This window comes from Hylaeus volcanicus, chromosome 3 (assembly GCF_026283585.1).
Source record: "Hylaeus volcanicus isolate JK05 chromosome 3, UHH_iyHylVolc1.0_haploid, whole genome shotgun sequence".
Taxonomy (NCBI): Eukaryota; Metazoa; Arthropoda; class Insecta; order Hymenoptera; family Colletidae; genus Hylaeus; species Hylaeus volcanicus.
In genome coordinates this window covers 9,622,971-9,646,025 of record NC_071978.1, presented here as the reverse complement: position 1 = coordinate 9,646,025, position 23,055 = coordinate 9,622,971, and the positions used below count along the sequence as shown (strand labels likewise).

At 34.8% G+C, this 23,055-nt stretch overlaps 1 protein-coding gene across 4 annotated transcripts in view; it reads right to left on the bottom strand.

Moving 5' to 3' along the window:
* LOC128873618 (myosin-IIIb-like) overlaps positions 1–23,055 on the bottom strand; it is a 33,832-nt gene that overhangs the window by 8,184 nt on the left and 2,593 nt on the right. For 3 of the 4 annotated variants that reach the window (XM_054117312.1, XM_054117314.1, XM_054117315.1), the window contains exons 1-6: positions 5,781–5,916; positions 4,008–4,342; positions 3,015–3,296; positions 1,909–2,493; positions 1,171–1,562; positions 258–586 (exon numbers count right to left, since the gene is read on the bottom strand). In XM_054117312.1, the coding sequence (XP_053973287.1) occupies positions 258–586; positions 1,171–1,562; positions 1,909–2,493; positions 3,015–3,296; positions 4,008–4,342; positions 5,781–5,796 (1,939 nt within the window). In that variant the 5' untranslated portion in view covers positions 5,797–5,916. Of the gene's footprint in view, positions 1–257; positions 587–1,170; positions 1,563–1,908; positions 2,494–3,014; positions 3,297–4,007; positions 4,343–5,780; positions 5,917–23,055 lie in introns of those variants that run through there. The other variant, XM_054117313.1, reaches the window with a different exon arrangement.

Genomic DNA, 23,055 nt, shown 5'->3' with positions numbered 1-23,055 from the left:
ACAGTCATATTTTATTATAATTCGTTACAAAAATTTGCATGGAGGAGTTGTCTACAAAGATATTAACATTTTAAATTATATCAAATGCTTGTTATTTGTGAGTTGAAAATAAAATTAGTTTAACATACTCTTATTTGATACTGTGTATTAATTATTCGTTTCACATAACATAGATCAATCGTATTAATTACGAAAATCATCAACCGGTCTGAAGTATGTAGTTGGTCGCCATTATATAAATGAAAGTACATAGTTACCCCTGTGTAAAGGTGCTGTATCAATTACTCGACTCTTATTATCAGTATTGTCCTCGCTTGCCACCTCGCCGAATTCAATATCACCGAGATGAAGCACGGCAGCCAGAATTCGGTAGACTGTATCAACCTCGCCGTCTTGAAACCCGAGCAGTTTGAAGCCATTTTTCAACTGTTGAAATTTGTCGATATGCGTCTGAGATGTTTGGCTGTAATCCGTGAGGTATCGATGCTGTTTTCGAAGGTTCTCGTCTAGGTAGAACTCTGACAGGCGATTATCTGCCTCTAGGCCATCGTACATGTAGTAGAATATGTGGAAGTTGCGCTCACCTCTGAAAGAATTTTGTTCGGAACGTAGGAATTAAATTATGAGCTGACGGAATTACTTTCAAAATTAATTGTGAGTATGTGAAATGTAAATAGATTCTGGACGTTCATTCTAAACATGTAAAAATATGCAAATAACATATGTTAATATAATCATACGGACACATGCACAAGTGTAATAGCATATGCAAAAAACATGTGAAGTATCTAATCAGCACATTATAAATATGCAATAATATTATAGGCTCTAGTATAGTCGAGTTATATTTGCTGTCATCTTCTGAAGGATCAGATAGTAACGAGTACAATGATTGTTCTACAATGTTATCAGTATCAGTAAATGTATCGATATTTTCTGTTCACGTCACGTGAATCTTTCCAAATTTCGATTTCCAATTTTTCACCATGCGAACCTAACGAACGATGCTTTATTAATAATTTAGGGTAACCCGATCTATCCCAAAATTGACCACTTTTCAACATTCTTCTTTCTATACAATCCCTATCTTATTGTCCTTATAATATATTTATATTCCTATAAAAATATGCATTTGCATGAACATCAGCAGTCTAACCGTAAGCTACTCACTCTGCTTGAGCCACTACTCGAGACTGCTCCAACAAGTACACGGATATTCTGGCGCCAGTAACCTTCCCACCTTTAGTCATCGTCAAATCCAAATACTTTCCAAACCTCGACGAGTTTGCGTTAATCCCAGTAGTTGCGTTACCAAAAGCCTCCATTATAGGATTTATTTGAAGAATCCTTTCTTCCAGATTACGATTCGGAGCCTTGCTTAAGTAGACTAGTTGTTTCAATAGCAAATTGGCGCTTTCGGTTTTCCCTGCTCCGGATTCACCGCTGATAACAATCGCTTGATTTTGTCGCTGATGAAGCAATGCTTGGTAGGCAGCGTCAGCGACAGCGAAAATATGAGGCGGATTATCCGACCTCGCTTGACCTTTGTATCTCTTTTGCTCCTGCAGAAGGTAAAACAGTCTCAGGATATCGATTTCATGATCAAGGAATTTTCGATTGTACAAATTTATAAATAACCAGTCTTCAGAAATTATTATCTGAACATTTAAAAATATTTGAACATTTAAACGATTAAAGTAATGCTTTCTATTCTCATGAGAATTTTAATTTCTGGAAGTCTCAATCTTGGAAGTTACCGCAAACAAATCGTGTCACCCCCATACACTAATAGGCTAACATCAAACATTCTTTCTACTTAAAAAAATTCGTTGCAAATTCCTGTAAGTTTAGAACTTCCAACTTGCTACACACAAATTCTATAACCCGTTATTATATCGTATCACTTACAATTCCCGTGTACAATCCCAAATTCGTGAAAGGGTTGACTGCGACCAGGATATCTCCGATGTACGTGTATATCTGACCCTGTTCGTATCTGTGTTGCAATTGTTCAACAATCCCATCTTCGGACAACATATCCAGAGCAGCCAGGTCATCCATGTACATTTTCTCTGGTCTGGTTTTCCGATCAGTCTTCAATTTTCCATGCTTGGTTGTCACTTCCGGTTGCCTGTGAACCCTACCGAAAGCTCTCTGTCGACGAATCTCTTCCCTCAGTTCCATTCTGATCTTGTCCATCTTCGATTCGATATTCACCAACAAAGGATGCTCTTTCAATTCGCTGGCGAAAGGTCGATGCTCGAGATCTTTCACCAAACACTCCGTGATGAAGTCCACCAGCTCCGGCGAATGAGCGTCGGGGTTCTTCAAAGCTGGAGGTGGGTTCCTTGGGATTTGAAACAGTGCCCTCATGGGGTGAAGCTCGGACAGGGGCGGGTCACCCTCTGCTAACTCGATGGCTGTGATCCCAACCGACCACACGTCGCAACGAGAATCGTAGGAGGAGTCCAGTTGTTGCTCGCAGGCTATTACCTGTTCGATGTTTGCATTTTCTGGAGTCGATTATAGTGAAACGCATGGTTGCTCGAGAGAAGATATTTTTTTAGATACATTCTTAACCTACTATGGGCCGAATTTTTTCCGCAAACAACTTGCAAGGGATTAGTTTGATATTTCAGGTTGATGGTGCTGCCAACCGCCATCAATATTATTATTGGTTATCAGAGATATTATATAATTGCGACGTATACGTCGTCTTGTGAAAAAACTAAAATTATTTACTAAAATAATACCATTTAAACCTCGATATATTAGCATGTGATTTGAAAGTTACGCGAGCCCATAGAGGGTCAAGTCTTTTGTGTAGTTGTTTCGATAGTTTAGACGGGAAGAAGATACACGAAGTTGCCATAGCCAAAATTCAAGAATTTTCTTTCAAGATTTAAAGATTGAACTTGATATATAAATTTTGTTGTTGAGATACATTTAGAGATGGCAAAAATACATGATTTTAAATGCATCTTAACGAAATAATTTGTTAATTTGTACTTCACCTCAGGCGCCATCCAGTATGGCGTGCCGACAGATGTGTTCTTCCTCGCCAGCGTTTCAGCAAGATGCGAGGACACGCCAAAGTCAACCAGTTTTACTCGTGCCTCCTCGGTGAGTAAAATGTTGTGTCCTTTAACGTCACGGTGCATGCAATGATTGCTGTGTAAATAAATTAACGCTTCTACTGTTTCTTTGAGGATGTAAGCTATTTGATCGTCCGTTAGACGTCTTCCTTTTCTCTTGAGACCCTGCACGAGATCGGTCACCGACCCACCGGTGCACAACTGAAACCGAAATCTTTAATTTATTATTTGTGTTGTGTCGCGAAGACAGTATTAAATTGGAAAACTCGACGAGGGATAAAAAGAGGCGATATTTATTTATATATATATTTTTTTTGTCAACACTTTACTGGCGGGTATTTTCGACTGTCATTGTTCTTCAACACATGTTTACCATCCTTTCATCAACCATTGGAAGTATAGATCTTTTTATTTGGAACTAATTTTTATAGCGAGTATAGATCATAAAGTAAAATGAAATATCGGGTGTAGAAATTTTGATCCTGTGCCTTTACATTCAATCATTTTTTAAATTCTATATTAAACAGATATTTTTATCCACCATTTTGGTAAATTAATGTAGAACTAAAACTAGGTTAAAAAACAAATTGTTTTGGTTAATGTTTTTGTTGCTCAAGATTTCTAAAATATTTCTACTAAATTATGTTCACAACATTTCAAAATTACCAAAGATATAACGTAAAACAGATTATCCTACGTAATATTTAAAGAAGTTGACCAGGGCAGTTGAACATTTTAGAAAATCTTCTGCATATGCGTAAAAAAAGAAGTACTACATTAACATAAGTTCGCCACGAAAATGGCCGCCGGTAAAGTGTTGAGATACTGAAAGATATGGAATGCATCTTCCAAATTGCACATCCGTTACGCTTTCCTGTTTGTATTGCGAGACGAAAATTAGAGCGACAATACCTCCATGACGAACCATAATTGATCTTCCTCCTGGGCAGGTTTCGCTCGTTTCAAGAATAAACCATGAAAGTGTGGAATGTTCGGATGCAGGCAGAGATCCCTCAACACGAGATACTCTTCTTCGATTTCTTCGATGTTGTCTGCAACATTCTCCAGTATCTTAATCGCGACTTTATTGCCAGTCTCGTTGCATTGCGCGGAATAAACTTCCCCGTACGTCCCCTCGCCGATCAATTCCTCCAAAACGAAACGATCCCCAGGATCGGGAATCGCGTCGAAATTTACATGCTGACTGAGACCGTGATACGCCATGTTGGTCCCACCACCGGTCATTTCTGCAATAGCAAAGTTAAAAAATAATTACATTAAATGAAGGATTTACGAAGCGTTGGTTTTCAAGCAGTGGAAATGCGATTATTTTGGAATACTTTAAAAAAATTTTTTATTTAATGCTGTTAGTAAGGGAAGGCAATAATTTTTGTTTCAAATGACACGAGTCGGTCGTAGCATGTAAATTATTAGTGAAAATTCATTATTAACAAATACGAACGCATGAGTAGAGTGGAAACGTTAGAAATCATTTTTATGCCCGTTCAGTAGGTAAGAGAAACTTTATTATAGTATAACGGGCAAAGTTATTATCGATTACTTGGAAAATTACACTGTTAGTGTTTTCCACCCTTCAGTTATTAGCAAATTTATAGTCGATGAATGGAAACTCAACTAATGAAGCAATTCCTAGATCAAGCCTCGTAGAAAGTTGCGGTGAACCGCAAGAAGAAAAGTTGTTAGTGCTATACGTATATGTGATAGGTGGTAAAAAGACGTCTCGAAACGAAACCTTGTGGGAAATGGTCTTTTAAGGAATTTATACATTTTTGGAACTTAACACGAATAGAAATTTGAAACTGTAACGTTCTATTATGCACATTTATGTTATTCTCACTCTTGATCTCTGATTTAACTCCATCATTGATATGTATTTATTATTTTTGTGATGCAATCGAATGCTCTACAAACGATCTGAGTGTAATAACTGTCTTGCAACTTCTCACACAAGGGCGAGTATAGATGAGAATTTTCCTTTTAATTTATATACCATTATTAATGTTTATTAATGACTCTATCGTAGAATTTATTCGGAAGTCTAACATAATTTGGGCTATAGAGGGTTAAATATATTTATATTCTGTATTATATGCTATAATATATTTATATTTTGTATTTCATATTACACATAAACATGAAATAAGTTTGGCAACAAACGTTTACACGATTATTAATTAAATAACTTCATAAACACCTATCCTAGTTCAGAAAGAACCTTAAAATTGCAAAGTCATTTTATAATTCAGTTAATACAAGGTACTCTATAAGTCAGCAAAGTCGATTACGTAACACGATATTATATCTTATTATAATAATTCAATTTAAAATTTCTCTTCTCTTCTCATGTCCCTTTTTTAATAAACAGACGCCAGAATTTCGTTCGTTAATCTCCCAAAACCCACAAAAATCCATTGCAATTGTTAAACCGACACCCTGTTCGATGTCTTCACATTATCTATGATCAGGAATGGTTTGCAACTTTTTTGTTCTACGTGTTGAAAAAGAATTCACTGCGATCCGAAATAGTTTTTCGTCAGAATTCACCCTCGATCTGGCGACAATTGCGTGCCAACTTTATGGTGAAGATTTTAATACAGATACTTAGATTATTGCCACTACACTTTCGCAATTATTCTTCGACGAGGTTCTTGGATTCTTACTAACCAATTATGTCGCCCATTTCGGTAACTGTGACTCGCGCTCGGGAATTCAAAAATCTCGGCACCTCATTTAAGTGCAAGTGATATTAACGAACACTGTTCATCTGACCAGGTGCGAGATACGACTGGGTCGTTCGTTTTCTAACTAGATACCTGTTAACCCTTTAATAGGATTGGGCTCGGTAAGACCGGCGCACTTCTGCTCGCGCTCAGAAATAGGTCTCGTAAGAAGACCATGCCGTTTGAATTTCTGTCATTTCTATCCACGGTTTCGATATTAATGCCATAATAATTCCAGTAGACTTATACGTTCAACGTGAGTTTGATATTCTTTGTTGTGCAAAGGAAGGTCAGTTACATAACGCTACTCGTTTGATTTTTACGGAATAGGTAAAATTATAATTTCGAATACAAATTAAGTCCTTTGTAAAAGTTTGATGTGGTATGTGATTCAATAATTTATAACTGATTACTAAATTTTCTCTTAAGCCAGTTTGCGACTGTATGTCTAACAGAGGACATCATTCAAACATTGTATAAATGCATTTTAGTTAAAGTTTGACACGATTTAGAAAATACAAATTTAGTCACTTTATGTGGTGATGTATTAAAATTAAAAGTGTGTCCACGCTTTTTATATATTTTATTTCTGTTGTGGCGAGGCTAAAAATGATGAATTTTAATTCTTTAATATCGGTTTACCTAAATTAAGGATTGTAAGGCATGCATGTAATTTAACTTAATTACGAGATTAGTTAACACAAAATTACTTAACGAATATCAATATTAACAATAAATATTAGATCAGATCTATTTAAAAAAATACACCAAACACTGCAGTTATTATGGGAAATATAATTATAAATTAAAAATTTTTTTTATTTTGAATTAAAGTCAAGGTTGAATAAACCGAAGAAATAATTTTTATTAAATTAAAAAAATAGATTCATACACGTTTTACATGTGGGAGTAATGAAAATATAAATATATTTCTTCTTGTTCTGCAAGGGTAGGAAAAAGTATTCTAGATATGATAATAGGTGGTCTGTGTTACTGGATGAAGCCACCTAAAGATCGAAGCCACTCATGGTTTCGAATGTCAGTTTGTAATACGAAATTGAACAGGACATTTATGGATCATAAGAGTCAGCTGCAGTCTATTACAATATAAACTTTAAATGAGCAACAAAATTCTAAGCGTCCTGATATCATTTAACATCGTTTATATCATCCTAATTTTTCAAGTATTTTCTCATTTTTCTCCTCTGATTTTTGTGAGAATAATTTTTCCAATAATTGCCAGTCTTTTGAATGACGTTTGAAATAATAAATAATAATTGACAAATGAATTTCAGAAGTATACTATTTTTTCATGCAATTAGTTTCAATACTTATGGTGAGTTCAATAGAGGATCATTTTCTGAGGACAACTGTTCCTAAACAGAAGTAATTGTTGGATAGAAAACAGTTATTATAGGCATCCGCGAAATATGTTCAATTGTTTTCATTTCAAATAATATTCAGTTGTTTCCTTTCCTAAAACTGCAATTAAAATTTCCATATTGCTTTGAAATGGAAATACAAGGACACGCTAATGAACACAGATAATTTCATAATCTCGTAAGCGTGCACACGCAGGTGTTAATTATTCCACGCGATAAGTTCAACGACGCGAATTGTGTTAAATGTACAAATGTCTGTTTCACTTCGTATTTATAGGACAGTTGCGTGTGAAATTGTGATTCTGCATTCTAAACACCGATAGATTAAATGGAAATGTACATCGAACCGTGTGAAACGTTTTGTCAAGTGCATATATGTGCTTCGAGCATGCAAATGCTTTCCTGCTACGTATCCCACCAATACTCGAACCATTACGAATTTGACTTTCTATACCTCTACTGCAGTTGACTTTGCATAACCACTTTCAAAATGGATTTCGAGAATAACATGGTGTTCTTTCTTGACGGTGTTATTTCAGTTTAATTTTGATGCTTCGGTGCACTTTCTGAATACTCTACCTTGGTGTTATTAATTCAGAATGATTCGAGTTTTTGATCAATTTATGAACACAGGTAAAAATATATCCTAGGTTAGAAGTATTGTGATCGAGGCTGAAAATAATCAAAACTTGATTACTTGAAATGATTTGGTATATTTTAATTGTGAAATACAACATTAGATAAGAATTTAAATAGTACTTTACTTGGTGATATCATTGAAACAATCGTTATGACTGCGTTAATCACTGCTTAATGAATCATCAGATTGGCATACGTTAATTTTTGGATATCTGTTACATTTACTATTGGTCGAAGATAAAATTCATAAATAAGTAACGATATCGTCAATGCTAAAAATATATTATCCAGATATTGATTAACATTGGTAGGCTCTGAATTGGACTAATTGAAATTGAATTTAAGTAAGATATGTCAATTTACGTTTTAATATTACTGCTGTCGTTCTTCCTTAAAAAGAATTGTTTCGATATTTCGTTATTTTGAATCTCACCACAAATGCACAATTTCTTCCAAGTTATAACTTTTGTGTTCAAATTGAGAACCATTATTTTATTTATATACTACGAATCCCCGAAGGGAGTCTATCTTGGTCACTGTCTCATGAAAACTTCAACTACCCCAGAATTCGTCCCTCGAAGCTCAAGTTTATTTTAAATTTCGAGATTTATAGAAGAAAATGAATATCCTTGTTAAAATTTTTACGAGTGCCATTTCTTCCTTCGAATTTGTTCTGAGAACAGTTACTTGCCGCAAACAACGAGGAATTAGTGCCTTTGACCTAGAATACGAGAATCCTGTCAATTTCACAGATCGATGCCTCCCTCTATAAATATGTTCTCGCCAATCGTTTCGAAAGTATTGTCAATTTCGTCGCGAATCATGGCTACCACTCTCGATTACGGTCTGGTTTCTCCGCTAAAACGAACCACTCGTCTTTGGGTTTTACGGTTCGATACATTAGGCGAAGGGTACCAATCGTAAACAATCACCGATTGCCGTTCGCGTGGTCACGTGGTGGGTTGGGTATTAGAGCGAAGAAACCCGACGTGAAATTGGCTTAAAAGCACCGGCTGTAAAGTAATGTCTCCTAGAGCTGCGTCAGGGTATTCAGCTGCCTTGGTCAATACTTGATTGAACCACATTAGTTAGTTGGCGCATAAGCCGACGAAGTCACGAACATCGCGGCTTCTCAGTTACAACGGTGTCATACGAACATTTCGTAATTAATGATTATCGATTTCAATCACACCTTTCCACTCTACACCGAAGCTTCTTCGCTACGATATGGCTCGTGCTGTACCTCGAGTACAAAGTCACGTAGGCTTCAAGTTCTACTACTTAAGTGAAATAGTAAATATTATGGTGAAAGTAGAATTGACACTAACAGTTACAGAATTATTTTCCTCTTATCTTGCTCTTTTGAGTACACAGGGCAAACCTCGCGAGGGAAGATACAAGTCTTTTCTAATACGAGATTAAGACTTTATCTTACTTTCATTAAGTCGAACTTGATGACAATTCTGCTACAATACAATATTAGTTGTTATTTGCGCGTTAATCTAAGTTTTTCTTCTGTTTCTTTTTAACTCCCAGGTTGCGGATAAAGTTTTAGAATAGAATACGTGGTATCTTTTAAAATCATACATGAAAATTATAAAATGGTATTGTTTTTATAAGAAGAAAATCTATAAATTTCCTCTTGTATGTACATTGTTTCTTTAATTATTTTTATTATTAATGTAAGTATTTGACTTCGATCTACAAAAATAATTATTATCCCTGTATAGTATAATCATAATTTCATTATTACATTTTCATCGCGAGGTCGTAGTCAAGAAAAAGTTCAACAGAGTCACTTTCATTTGAATATTCAAACTACCATCTGTTAAACGAAGCATGATTCCTTTAGAAATCGTTTTTATGTAAATGAAAAGCTTGGTTCGTATTAATTCCTAACATTATCGAAGCAGGTAATCATTGATAGTTCATTCTATTAATAGGCCTTTATTGACATCATGCTCTTATCAAATTTTTCTTCGAAGCACAGTTAGACAGCGTTTAGAATAATGTATCAACGAAAAATTCATTGCCACATTAATCAACCTGGCGCAAAATAAAATTTTATCATATTATAAATTACTCATATTCATTAGTGAAATTAATTCTTCTAATTTTGTAAATTATAGTTTTTCTTTTCAATCTAATGTGTAATTAACCTCGTTTACTTGTTAGCATTAACATCAATATAATATAAAATTAAATCGTGCTCGATTAAAATAAACGAAAATGTAAGTAATTCTAATTATGTTGTTAATTACATTGAGTTTACTTTTCGCTTAGGTTTAATTAGCTTACGAAAGTATGTATCGTGTATTTTTGCTTATTTTATAAATTGGATTAGATATGCACGGTTTCGAAAGTTTTACTTCGAGCGAGTAAACTAATCTGAATTAATATCAATTAACGTGAATAATTGCGTCCAGAGAACCATAATTTTCGTTAAGTATGTGGGACGTGAGATGTATTTTATTGCTAATCAAACAACAAACTGGATGAAGTGAAAGGTCAGAAGCTTTTCCAATCGCACGCACACTTACTCGGTTCCGCTGTTTTAATCCTTTCAGCGTGACGGTTTAACTGTATAGTGCGTGCCATCAATGGCCACACTCTTCTAGGGTAATAACGAGAGTAGCCAGTGTGGTGAACAATGCGCTGTAAACGGAGTCCCTATGCTAATTGTTCCGAGTACAATCTCTTTTCTAGGAAAATTAGCAATTGTAAGAAGAAAACAGACCACCTGTTTTTACAGTAATAATTCATAATGCGATGAGATAACCTTTCTGGTCTTTCAGAGCATCATTTGGAAATGTAAACGTGTTTCTGTTTATTTCTTTTTAGTTTTTCATGAATTCGATGTTTATCTTAATTGAATATGTATTATTCGTATAAAAATTATCTGTTTTGTTCATTCTATTGTACTATTTAACAAGTAATTTTTCATTCTAGTCTCAGCAAAGTATAGAAGTGCACTTTGGCATTCAGTAATTTTATTTCGTCATAAACAATTTAACATAAATGTCACACATGTGCGTTATGGTTATCAAGAAATCACTAAAGTGACTAAAATTTGTTGATTTCTAATATTTCATCGATATTAGTACTTTGGTACGGAGATGATTAATTAATTAATTGATCATTTTTTACATTTGTCATACTTAACTTTCAATTACGGAAGCATTTGCAAAGTTATCAGTGACAGCTCAATCTCAATTACAGATGGACTCTCGTTACGTGTTTCTCATTGACTTATTGAATTGTAAATCTTCCACAAGAGCTGCGCATTTCGCGGTTCTGGTTTGTTCTGCACACCGTGACGGTGTAACGGTATAATGTGTGCATGCCGTCGATGATGTTAACGTCACAATTTTACACACTCGTCAAACACAAGGTGATGCAGCCACTTAACGACTAATAAAACTAATACACGTCAATAATACAGTCTATTTCATTCTCAGCTCTACATCAGACATGAAACATACACGTTGCATTACTAAAATATAATCAATTAAACTATGGAGGACAAAATGTAAACATTTTTAACGAATTTTTACAAGTTAATTAATTTTATATTCATTTTGTATGAATAATATCAAGTGCATCATTAATTATTACATTAAAGTTTAATAGTGTTATACGAAAATTACTCTAATATTATGAACGTCGAAATGAAGCAATGATCCAAATTTAATTGCTGTCAGAATACATTGTAAATAATAATACTGAAGTCTGTAAGTAGTTCAATTAGTAAGGTAGTTAAATTCATCTACTTCTATTTTTGTTTATATCTGTAATAAGGTATCTGTCAGTGATAATATGAATACAAATCGGTTCAATGGAATAGTTATAGCGATACTGCTTTTTATCGCTAGAAAGTTTTTAGCAACTAGCTTGGAAGACTATAACCACCAATTTGCTAGATAAGATTCTATTGGTTTATTCCGTTCTAAATATTAGGTGAGACTGTTAAGATATGGAGGAATTTCACGTTAAATATCAGTTTTAAATGTGATCATTCGTCCGATGAAAATTACTCAGAAACATTTGAAATTTAATTTGAAAGGAGGATTTGAAAATTGAATGTAAAGTTTCACGTAGCGAGATTAGATGATTTCAAAATGTGTTGAAACTTTTTCTTTAATGCAATATAGTCTCTTCTGTGTAATTGAGGAAATAAAGTAACAAATGAATTTGAAAAAACTCAATATTTATTTAGAACTAAGAATATTCACAATTGGATTTATTTTTGAATAAAACTCTTAAGAAAGGCTCTTGAAAATGGAGTCCGATGCGTCTGGGAAAATATTTAAGCTCCATGCTCTATAATTTACAAACATTTACTTCTTAACAATTTACTTCTTGTAGCTCTTGAAGGTTTCGAACAACCTCAGGAACGTCAGCCCTGGCCATGACCACAGAAGAACCGAAACGATTATGGTAAAAATAAAAACCGAACTGGGAAAGAAACGGCGTTATACGACGATTGTCACGGTGGAACGATCCAGATCGACGATTTCAATATTCACCGTCGCGCACCGCCGAAATGCATACGTATTTCACGTCTACCGGAATTAATATCGCAACCCCGTTCTGCTCTGGCAAACATACGGTATCGATTTCGCGGAAGCGCGATCCGATTTTACGTCGCGATAAATGGCGGGAAAAAAAATGAAACCGCAGAAAAAAGGGCACGGAAATCGAAGTCGGCCACCGATCGGTTTGCGGGAACGCCGCGCGAAACCACCGCCAAGAAATTCTGCTATTTGTTCGCGGGACACAGATGAGATGCAGATGAAAAATTCTCAGGGGATAAACAATCTCTGTTAATTTCAACTTAAAAGTAATGAACTTTGGTCTGACGAGTCATTAATACTTTGCATAAACCACTTTATAGGATTAATAGGAAACTTACATTATTTGATTAGTATTAGAAAGCATACAGAGGTTGTAAATAAATAAAAAAGGATTATTAGCGAGGCAATGGAAGCTATTTGATCATTAGTTACAATTTTTTGGAGAGGTTAATTTGCTTCCCCAAAGTTTTGGAGTTGAAATACGTTGGGGTGCTTTAAACTGTCGTTTATAGAGAAAAGGTTAATATTAAAAACCTGTCTGTCAATATAGAATTAAAAATTTGTTGATACTTGAATCTAAAAAATAAATATGTAATAAATCCTATATTAAGGGATGAAATTTGGTTTCACACAATGTCCCCCCTTACCCGCGGATCGCGAATGGTCGTGGCAAATTATGGCAACCGTGGCTTGATAAGAACGCAAGGCTCTGAAAAATTGCCCTGCCGTGAATTGTCACAATATCGTGCAATAACTTCCCCATTTTGCTTTTCACACTTCCGCCATCCATCTCTCGAATCGCATGTCATGCCAACGTAGAAGCATAGGCGAATCAGCCAGGCTGTTTATGCGTAATAGTATTATACGTTCACCGTTGGACAATATTGTTGTGCAGATGGTGTAATTCTCCGGCGATTTACATGATCATTTATCGGGTCATTTCATGAGTCTGTGCTGTTCTTATTTTACGTGCAAATTATGTTTATCCAAAGTGTATGCACATATGGTGAAATGTTCTAATCTATATATAGCGGTGTTCCTAATCCTTGTCTACAACACAGCATAATTCTTCAAGTTTGTCTTATATTGTATTTTTTAAGATATTAAAATTAATTAAGAAAAATGAGACATCATAACTCGCTTTCCTCTAAAGATATTTATTTTCCATCGATCATGTAATTTGATTATTTACAAGTAAAACATAGCTAGCTTTAATAAAGGTACATTAAGGCCTGCAAAAATTAATACACCGATAAATGGTAATTTTTGCCAAGCGAACAATTACTCTAATTTTCTATGTTGCAACAAGATGGGGGAAAGTGAATACCAATAGTAACATTTTTACTCCGACGAACGATGGAAAATTAAGGAAGGCATGGTACTGTCTGTCAAAAGTGAAGTGTCGTTTCATCGAAACTGAAACCTCGCGATCGACTAAGAAGTGGTACACGTAGTGTAGCGGGAGATGCATAAAATTTGATTCGTGTCGTTGCCACCTGTGACTCCGTAAAAGTGTGCTAATTCCGCAATAATGCAAAGCCCTACTTTCCAACCTTTGACCACTGTTTGCTTTCATACTCGTTACGCTCCAACGTAGTCATTGTAGACTTTTTGATCATCCGTAAGAGAGCGTGAATCCTCGCAAAGATAACACTGCCAATTTACAGATAATCGCATTACGATTTAAAAATAACTCTATTTGCCGTGTTTTGTTTACAATTAATATCGTATATATATTTTTTTTTCAAATTCTCTATTCTACACATTTTATTTTATATATTTATGGTTGTACTTAAATATAAACGTGATCAAATGATTCTTAGAAGGTAACTTTAAAAGTAAAAAGCAATCGAAGATACTTTGACCGATCGTAAATCTACTGTTAAAATATTGTCACTGATGGATTTCATTTTAGGGAGAAGTACAGTATCGCTAGCATAAACATACGTTCGTGGAGTAAATTCAATTAACAAGGAACCTACTTTGCTTTAATTACTTTCGTCGAAAGCGAGAAAATTACTAGTTATTACGGTTAATGTTTAACATCGTTCTATCCAGGAAGTTTGCAACTTTTCTTCTCGAGGCAATCTTCCGGTCGGAAATCGTGCTTGACGAATTCGCAGTCGTGTTTCTGTTTATACCGTGCGAAAAGAAACGAAATATTGCTGACATCAGATTATTCATTGCTTCTATGGACGTTATTCAAGGTACTTGCGAAGCTGAACATCTTACTTTGTGTTCGTGTTACATAGAACGTCATTTCGTAAGTCCTTATATGTTTTTATTTAGCGGAGTAAATTATGTTCATAGAATACGTACACAAAAAGTTCATCGTCCACAGAGTGTCAGAGAACAGAGTATTCGTAACTCGAATTTTAATTGACTCGTATTTGACCACATAGTCAAGCATATTTTAATGATTGGACTCTGTATGGTAGTTCTATGTTCATATATCGAGCAAAGCTCACATAAATAAGCAAAATTTATATAACGTCATGACAGCCAAAAGAACTACGAATATATACTTATAATGAAGCAACGAAAATTATACTTATGCTTCGATTCTTTAAAGTACTCCGTAGTTTGAAATTACTTGAAAGCCAAGTAAGGATAAATAGTAAGGACAACCGATCCTTAGATGTTGTTATCAGATCCTCGACTCAGGGTACAGTTTTCATGTACGTGTGTCATAGGAGAAGAATCATAACATCGATACGAGATACACTTCATCGAATTACGTTATCGAGATTGTATGTGTACGTTCCAATTCTGCATGGTTCTGGTAAGTAGCATGGAACGAGTTTGCATTTCTGATGAGTTAAACGAGCCTCCGCTGTCAGGATTTTCACCTGTCGCTGAAACCTGATCGATTAACACGTCGAAAAGAACGGCACAGGCGTGACGCGATGATCGCGAGAGTTACGAATACCAGTTCGCATACGAAGCCATGAGATCTATGGCGGATTAATTCATACATTTTACGTACACGAATTAATGACACGAAGTGAATGCAAGTTTTACTACATTCAAAAATGGATCGTTCACTTCAGAAGATCTTCAACGCAATATTATTAAAACCTGTGCAGTTCTAATAATTGCAAGAATAAAAACTATAAATATACAAGTACTCGTTATCATTGATGATTTTTATACAAAATTAACACCACCTTCACTTCAAATGAAACTTCAAACACTTTTTTTTCATAGATTTGTACAGATGGTTTTGTCGCACCTCGACGTCTCCCTCCCCCTTTTTGGAATTCCTATATATCCAAACTGCGATCAACGTTGAAGAACCTCTCCTAATATGAACAATAATGGACGGTACACAGAAAAGAGAAATCTTGTCGCATAACACGAACTTGTATATTTTTATATAGTGCATTATAGTATTTGATAAAATTATCTACGCATTCTTCATCGGTTCTTCGCCATGATGATAATCAGACCGCCTAGAATTCCTGGCAATAGCGATTCAACGAGCCATCGCTCGTCAAGAACGGCCCCTTAAGGAGGCGAACGCGAGGCAGACCAGCAGTTTCTTTTAACGATCGAAATTTTCAAACGAACCACGAAGCATCGCTCTATTACACGCGTCTAACGTCGTGGAGGGGGAAGATTCAATTACAATGTCGGTGAATCGAACCTAATCCAGCTCCGTGGAACGGATCATGCCAACGCCGAGTAACTTGCGCAACGCACTTCCTACATAACGAGCCACGGTGGTAATTACTGCTTTTTAACAGCTGAAAAACCGTTGAATGCAATCGGGATGCTTTGTATGGATATCAAACGCCCACGCTTAGTTAGGAGCGTAGGTTGAACAATGTCAGGGAATACTCACGAAGAGACAATAAATCAAGAAACTCTTCCTATGCTTCCTGATCCGATCTACTTCTGCGGTTCAATTCTTTTTTCTTTCTTGAGCTTTAATAAGGCTCGAAGTCTAATTAACTTCGCGACGATTCGTTTTTCCTTGAATGGAACTGAACAAATAGAAATATGTGGGTTACCGAGGATAGATTCTGTTACGAGAATCTAGAGCTAGATTCTCGTTGCGATGGGCATTCATGGTGCAAATTATATCACGATAAAGGCCATGTTTATTTAAATAACTGTTCAGCGGAAATAAAATTATACTATCGGGGAGAAGCAGTTTTTACGACTTGCGGTGGAATAGATATGATGAAAAGATACTGATTAGATGAAAAAAATGGCATAACGGGTGAATATCATGAATACTGTAATCACCTTTTCCTACGATGAGGATTTTCTTTATACTTTGAGATGAGAGAAATGCATTGTCCGTATTTCTTACACATGGCCACAACTTCCGACTATTATTTAACCCACTACTGCATAACCTTACGGCGAACTCAATGAAAACAATCTGTGTAATAATATTAACCGAGGAAGTATCACAGGATTTCTGTCACTCTTTGTTTTGCTTGCGCATTAATTAATTTATCGATGTATAAAAAATAAGAAATGATTACTGGTTTTAAAGGTAAAATAAAATGCTTGCGATAGAGAGTTGAGAAATGAGTGTCATACTTTTTTTAATTGACGGTGTAGTTTTGTTGTTTAATAATTAAAGTATCGTTAATTTTTGTATAAAACATTATATATGTAATAGTCTGAGTATATTTAGTAAATAAATAGGCTTACGTTTGAAAATTTATCGTTTGGAAATTTATCGTCGAGCTATTTTCATGCAAACTTTCAAGTTCAATTCAGCAGGAAACAAAAGTGAGTCATATTGTTAAAACAATTAATTTAATTAAGCTTAGATTTCAATCGCAACGACTACGAAATACATGTATACAGTTTCTCGACTTCCAAAGTGCATGAAACGTGAAGAAGTCATTTACGCTGTGACGTGTAATTACCTAACGAACAACGATATGATTACGAACTATGAAGAGTAACATTGTAAGTGTAATTTGATACAAGAAAGAGCCGAATCATGTTCGGAAAACAGGTATCGTTAGGAAGTCTGGGGGGGTCCACGATATAAAAGAATGAAATTGGAAAAATTATTTCCGTATACATTGATACTTTCGAAAATTCTTTTATAAAGGTTTGGTCGATTCGTAGATTTTGGTTTCAGTATCCTTTTATTGAGGTAGTCCATTCTTCTCTGTCTTTAAATACGATATACCATTACTGAATAATATTAAAACGTAATGTGAATATTACGAGATCATAAAATAGAATTCATAATGAGGGGTTGTTTGACAATAATCATTTGAATAATATTTGAATATCAATTAATATCCGCTAGTAATAATGCAATTCATTTTTAGGCATTCTTCCATGCATTTCTCCCACGAGTTTAATTATGTTTTCAATGTAGAGCCTGTTACTTTTATTCATTAAAAATGAAAATTCAAACTAGCATCTGACAAGACAAACGCTTCCCTCTAATGGTTTGATAAATAAATTCTAAACGCAATGCATGCTCTATTTTTCCGTTGCTGACTCTGTAGTATTAAACTTCATGTAAATTGAATGGAAAAACAATTTAGAATGTACATCTATAAATATCATGCTTGAGCTCCACTTGTCCACAGGGAATTCTTCTTAAGGGAAAGTGCGTTTGTTTATGCACTATTTAAGTTCTACTTTAAGCATCATTCACTTAGAGTACAGAACATCAGGAGCGATATTAAGTATTTAAATAGCGTATCCACCTGCAATGATGTATTCAAGGATTCCATGGTTTATTTACTATATTTCAAGAACAACTCCGATGTTGAAATTTTAGAACAAAAATTGTAACGTCACTTGAGTCAAATATATAATTAAATTATGTTTCCTTGAGTGATATCTCGTGTTCCAAATTTGTATACGAGTGTTGATTTTCATATTCATCCTTCGTTTAATATCTTATTCAAAGGAGACACCGAGTGACTGGTAACAGATGACTGTAACATATTTCTTCTTTCTTTTTCAGTTTGTCATTGCAGATATAGAAAACGTATGAATATGTTGCTGAAAGTAGTCATTAGTCATTGAGTATCTTGTCTGAATAGACGTCAAAGTTAATAATAGAGAAATAAGCATACATTACATTTATAATACATTTTTAGCTTAGAAGCATCCATTAATTTGAAATCCAATTAATTCGACGTTGCAAATCGTGAACGTTGCCCTGTGAATATTTCACATTATAGTTCATCGTCTGTGAAAGATCGCTTAGGCTCTTCGTTGAAGTTTTACACTTCAGTACGTCCCAAGAGTAAAAGTCGTATGCTTTTACTTTAAGAAATCAGGTCTCTGGCGGTCCATGTTAAGAAATTTTGTTTGACAATGCTCCCCTCTTATTTAATTAATTGCTCACATGTTGCAGATAAATAAATAACTATGCTATATATGCTTATTTTACGAAGCAAATATTAAATATCATAACAAGGAGAGAGTAAAGATTTCTTATTACATTTCAATTTTCTGTAAATTATTTTCAGTTTTACAGAAATAAAATGATCGTTCTTATCGAAGGTGTTCGATGAAAATTAATCAGAATGTACGTATCGATGATAATAAATGTGGTCTCATAGAGCCTTATGATTCATATTCGTATCGCAGCTCGATTTGCATTTCATGATGTTTTCTTACACAATTTCCGATGAAAACGATAAAGAATCCGAGAAACAGGAATCGCACGTCATAACATTTTCCTACATTAAACAAATATCGTATGTGTTATATTTAATTTTGTTTCTATTTGAGCATTATTTCATTTTTCTACGTAGAATTTCTTTCTTTCTAAAATTTATTTTACAAAACACTTTGCATACCATTTATAAATAACGATTAGAAAATCTAAGAATTAATCATTATAATCTATGGGTGAAAATTTTTTTTTTTTTATGATTATGTCTGATGAAAATTAAATGCAATCGTGAGGCGAGAATATTAAATTTAAATACCGATAAAGTTTTATGAAAATCCATTTGCTAGTTTAAGCAAATGCATTGGGATCATACGCACATGCATGCACCTGTAGTTTTTAATAGTAAATACGTGACCAAGGGATCTTAAAACGAGCTGTTCCGTAAAATAATTTTTCTTTATTACCATACTTTCCTTCCTTGTAGACCGCGATAAAAAAAAGTGATCCAGAATCGGTGAAAGTATCGATGTTCGATCATTCCTCACGATCGTGTGAATCGACCGACAAATAAATCGAAACACAAAATTACTCGCTTTCTACTATTTAATTGGTTCGATTGTCTATAAGTACAGGCTATAAGAAAACTGAACGATAAGAACAATACGAAGTAAGAACTATAATAAACGAAGAAAAACTCGAGCAATATTCTCCGTGATTCGAGTACAATATTAACTTTCATACTGAAAGTAACTAAACGATTGAAATTGGTATCATAGACTTATCCCATAATTATTCTATCGTTTAATTGTACCGAGCATGAAAATTGACGGCTGCGACAGCGATGCACGTTAAATTATATACTTTTTTCTTAAATGCTAAATTTTTCTTTGTCTTACGAAATAAGAAACATTGAACTGAATTCTGAGGGAGTGAACTTTCTTACTTGCCATTTAATTGTCCGAATGCGACAGTAATTAGCGACAATTAGAGAAAAGAAATCTCCTTCTAAAAGAAATTCTACTGGGAAAGTGACTTTTCCGTTACGAAACGAGATTTAAACATCTTTCCTTCTGTTTAATGCCGCTGGTAAATAAAATAACGAAATTATGTGATGAAGTCATCGTTTCGTTCTTTGTTTATATTAACAATGATATCTCCAAGTATAATTTACATTTTTATCTTGAATAATTTCTTAAGAGTTTCTTTATTTACTTATTAACAACTCGATTAGTATATGTGATCAGTGCTATGTATGTGTACGTCCAGTGTTTATGCAATTAAAGTCACATTGGGAAATCATATTTCGCGAGTCACGCGAAAAACTAGTCAATTTCAATGTTGGTATCAGTCGCGGAGGAAGTGGAAATGCACTTCCTGAATTCAACGAGGCGAATGAAAAGAAAATTAACGTAATAGGATATAACGTTGCACAGTATAATACCGAATTCGTTTTCCGTTCCTTTTTGTGACGTGCCGTGGAATGTTGCACAATTATCAACGAAAAACTTGGTGACAAATTGATAGTATGGTACCAATCGCTAATCGTCAGACAGGAACAAAGGAAACAATTACCAAATAAAGTATGTACTTTAAAATGTACAAGGTGATTCTGTAACTAAGACATGTCGAAGCTCTTTTCTAAGTAAAGATTAATATAAAAACATGGAACAAACGATTAACATAAAAATAATTAGAACAATGGAGATACTATCTCTTAGCGATGATTACAAGATTTAATTGCGTGCATCATTCTGCATATAGGAATATTAAAGCATAATCATTAAAAATGTAATACTGTGCGTATTGCATTTGCACAGTTGCACTCAAATAAAAAATTATATCATCAAAAGATAGTTCTCGTTACAAAATTCAACTTTCTCTTATATCAATGTCTTCATCTATCCTGGGAATGAGTTAAATCTGGAACTATCCTCTTGTGTAATGGAATTAATGAAAATGTAATTTATAGTTGGTAAAAGCAATACAGATACTGAACAGGGTACTATTCTTCAGGATAGCTGCATATAATGGTTGCTATAATGACGAGTCTTATGTGTAGCAATGAATATTATAATGTAAAAATTAATAATGGAATTTACACCTTAGTCACGTTTAATTTAATCACATCTAAATTGCTTACAAGTATCGAAGATGTATTATTAATACTTCCAACTTTTTCGAGGCGATTACTTTTGCAAAGTCCCCGATAAGAGAGCGAAAGTGAAAGAAACAGGAAAGAAAGGATCTTCCAGCGATTAAGACTGGTCAAAATGGCGCGATGGAACGATCGGGTCGCACAACTCCGAGCTTTCTCTTACGTAATAATATCCTTGCAGCTAATAAGCATGTGTCGCACGTTTCCTTCCTGCAATAGATTTCGTGTAATCGGCGATGAACAGTCGCAATCTTACCGCGACACGAGATCTGATGGTCATCGTACCGTCTAAATAACTGTTCGTTTCTTGCGATAATACCGCTTACGTCATACAGAGTACCACGGAACGCGAAGTACGCACGAATCGAATCCAACAGCTTCAATCACGTGTTGAACGTTTAAATCACAACACAATTTATGTTTCGCTATAAGCGATTCAAGTGCACCTTGAACTAGTGACTACCGATGGGTAATGAGCATTTGATTACTTCTATTTTGCGCGCGGTTATGCGTGCTTAACGGCATCTCGACGTGTGTCAATGCTCCAACATTAATCTTGAGATGATAATGGTTTGCAGTAGAATCGTTCGTCAGGGAAGTCAAACCAAATTTGTTTTTCACCGTTTGCTCCGTTATGTAGCAGGTGGGAAACTGGTAACAGAAGTGCAGTATTTACTTTAGTTGCAGTAGACTGTTTAATACTGTTCTGTGTAATAAGGAAGTCGATTGTAAATGAATTCTGTTGAGTGGTTCAAGATTACTTTGATGTTTATTAACGTTAAAGCAAGGTTCTGGTTTGTTTTGATTTTGCTTGGAATATTCGACGGTAATTTTGTAAAAGAAACTTGAAATTATGTCTTTAATATTTCGTGACGATGTTTGGAGAATTATGAGATTATAATTTTCTGTGATTGTGATTTCTTTCTCTAATTTAAATATCTATATTAAAAAATGTTAATAATTGTAATATCAAAGGTGGTTCAGAGAGTTCTCTAATCCAAAGAGAGTCAAGCAACGAAAAAATAAAATTGTTCACCAGTAACTAAATAACACAAGTAACAGTTTTCCACTTTGATTTTGTAAATTCATCGAGTAGAACAAAAAAACAAAACTCTGATTTCAGAGTAATTTAAAGTTAAACTCGCTACAGGGCCAATTCAGTATGACACGCCAGTCCTCTAAAAATATCGTAAACAAAACATCAAGTTTCATGGCAACATAATGACCGAGGACGAACCGAATCGGACACATATCCGCGAAATGAACGAGTTTCTGGGTGTGGTGCTGCGAAAGGTACTCTCTCGTGATCCACGAAGTATCGCATTAACGTGCACGGGCGATTTATAACTGGTTCTATTGGTTGTTGCCATTTCTGTAATTCACGTGGGTATTGGGAGCACCCTATATAGCCTGTTGCCCAGCCTTTCCACCTTTCTCTGAATCTCCGGGATGTTTGCTTCGTTCCTGGCCTGCAAATTTCGTTCTTGACCTTTCGTCCATGAGGGAGTTCAAGGTACAGACGTAAATGCGACTACACATGACTGTACTCCAAGTTTGCTTTGCTATGTCAACTCGTGATAACGTGATAATTCTTAATCGTTCAATTCTCATAAACATTTACAAGATGTGAAACGCCAGAGATTCTTGTTGTGTAGGAATTCGCGGAAGCGTCGTCGTACATAGGCCAGGCATCGAATAAACATGTTTTTGAGACGAAATTTGACAACAGATTAGGAATAATGAAAGTTCTCGTTAAACTCGAGGACGAAACACACGGTTGTCGTAGGTGAAATTCAAGAATTTTTGTACAGAATACTAAACACTACGTGAAAGTTACACTAAAAAAAAACGTG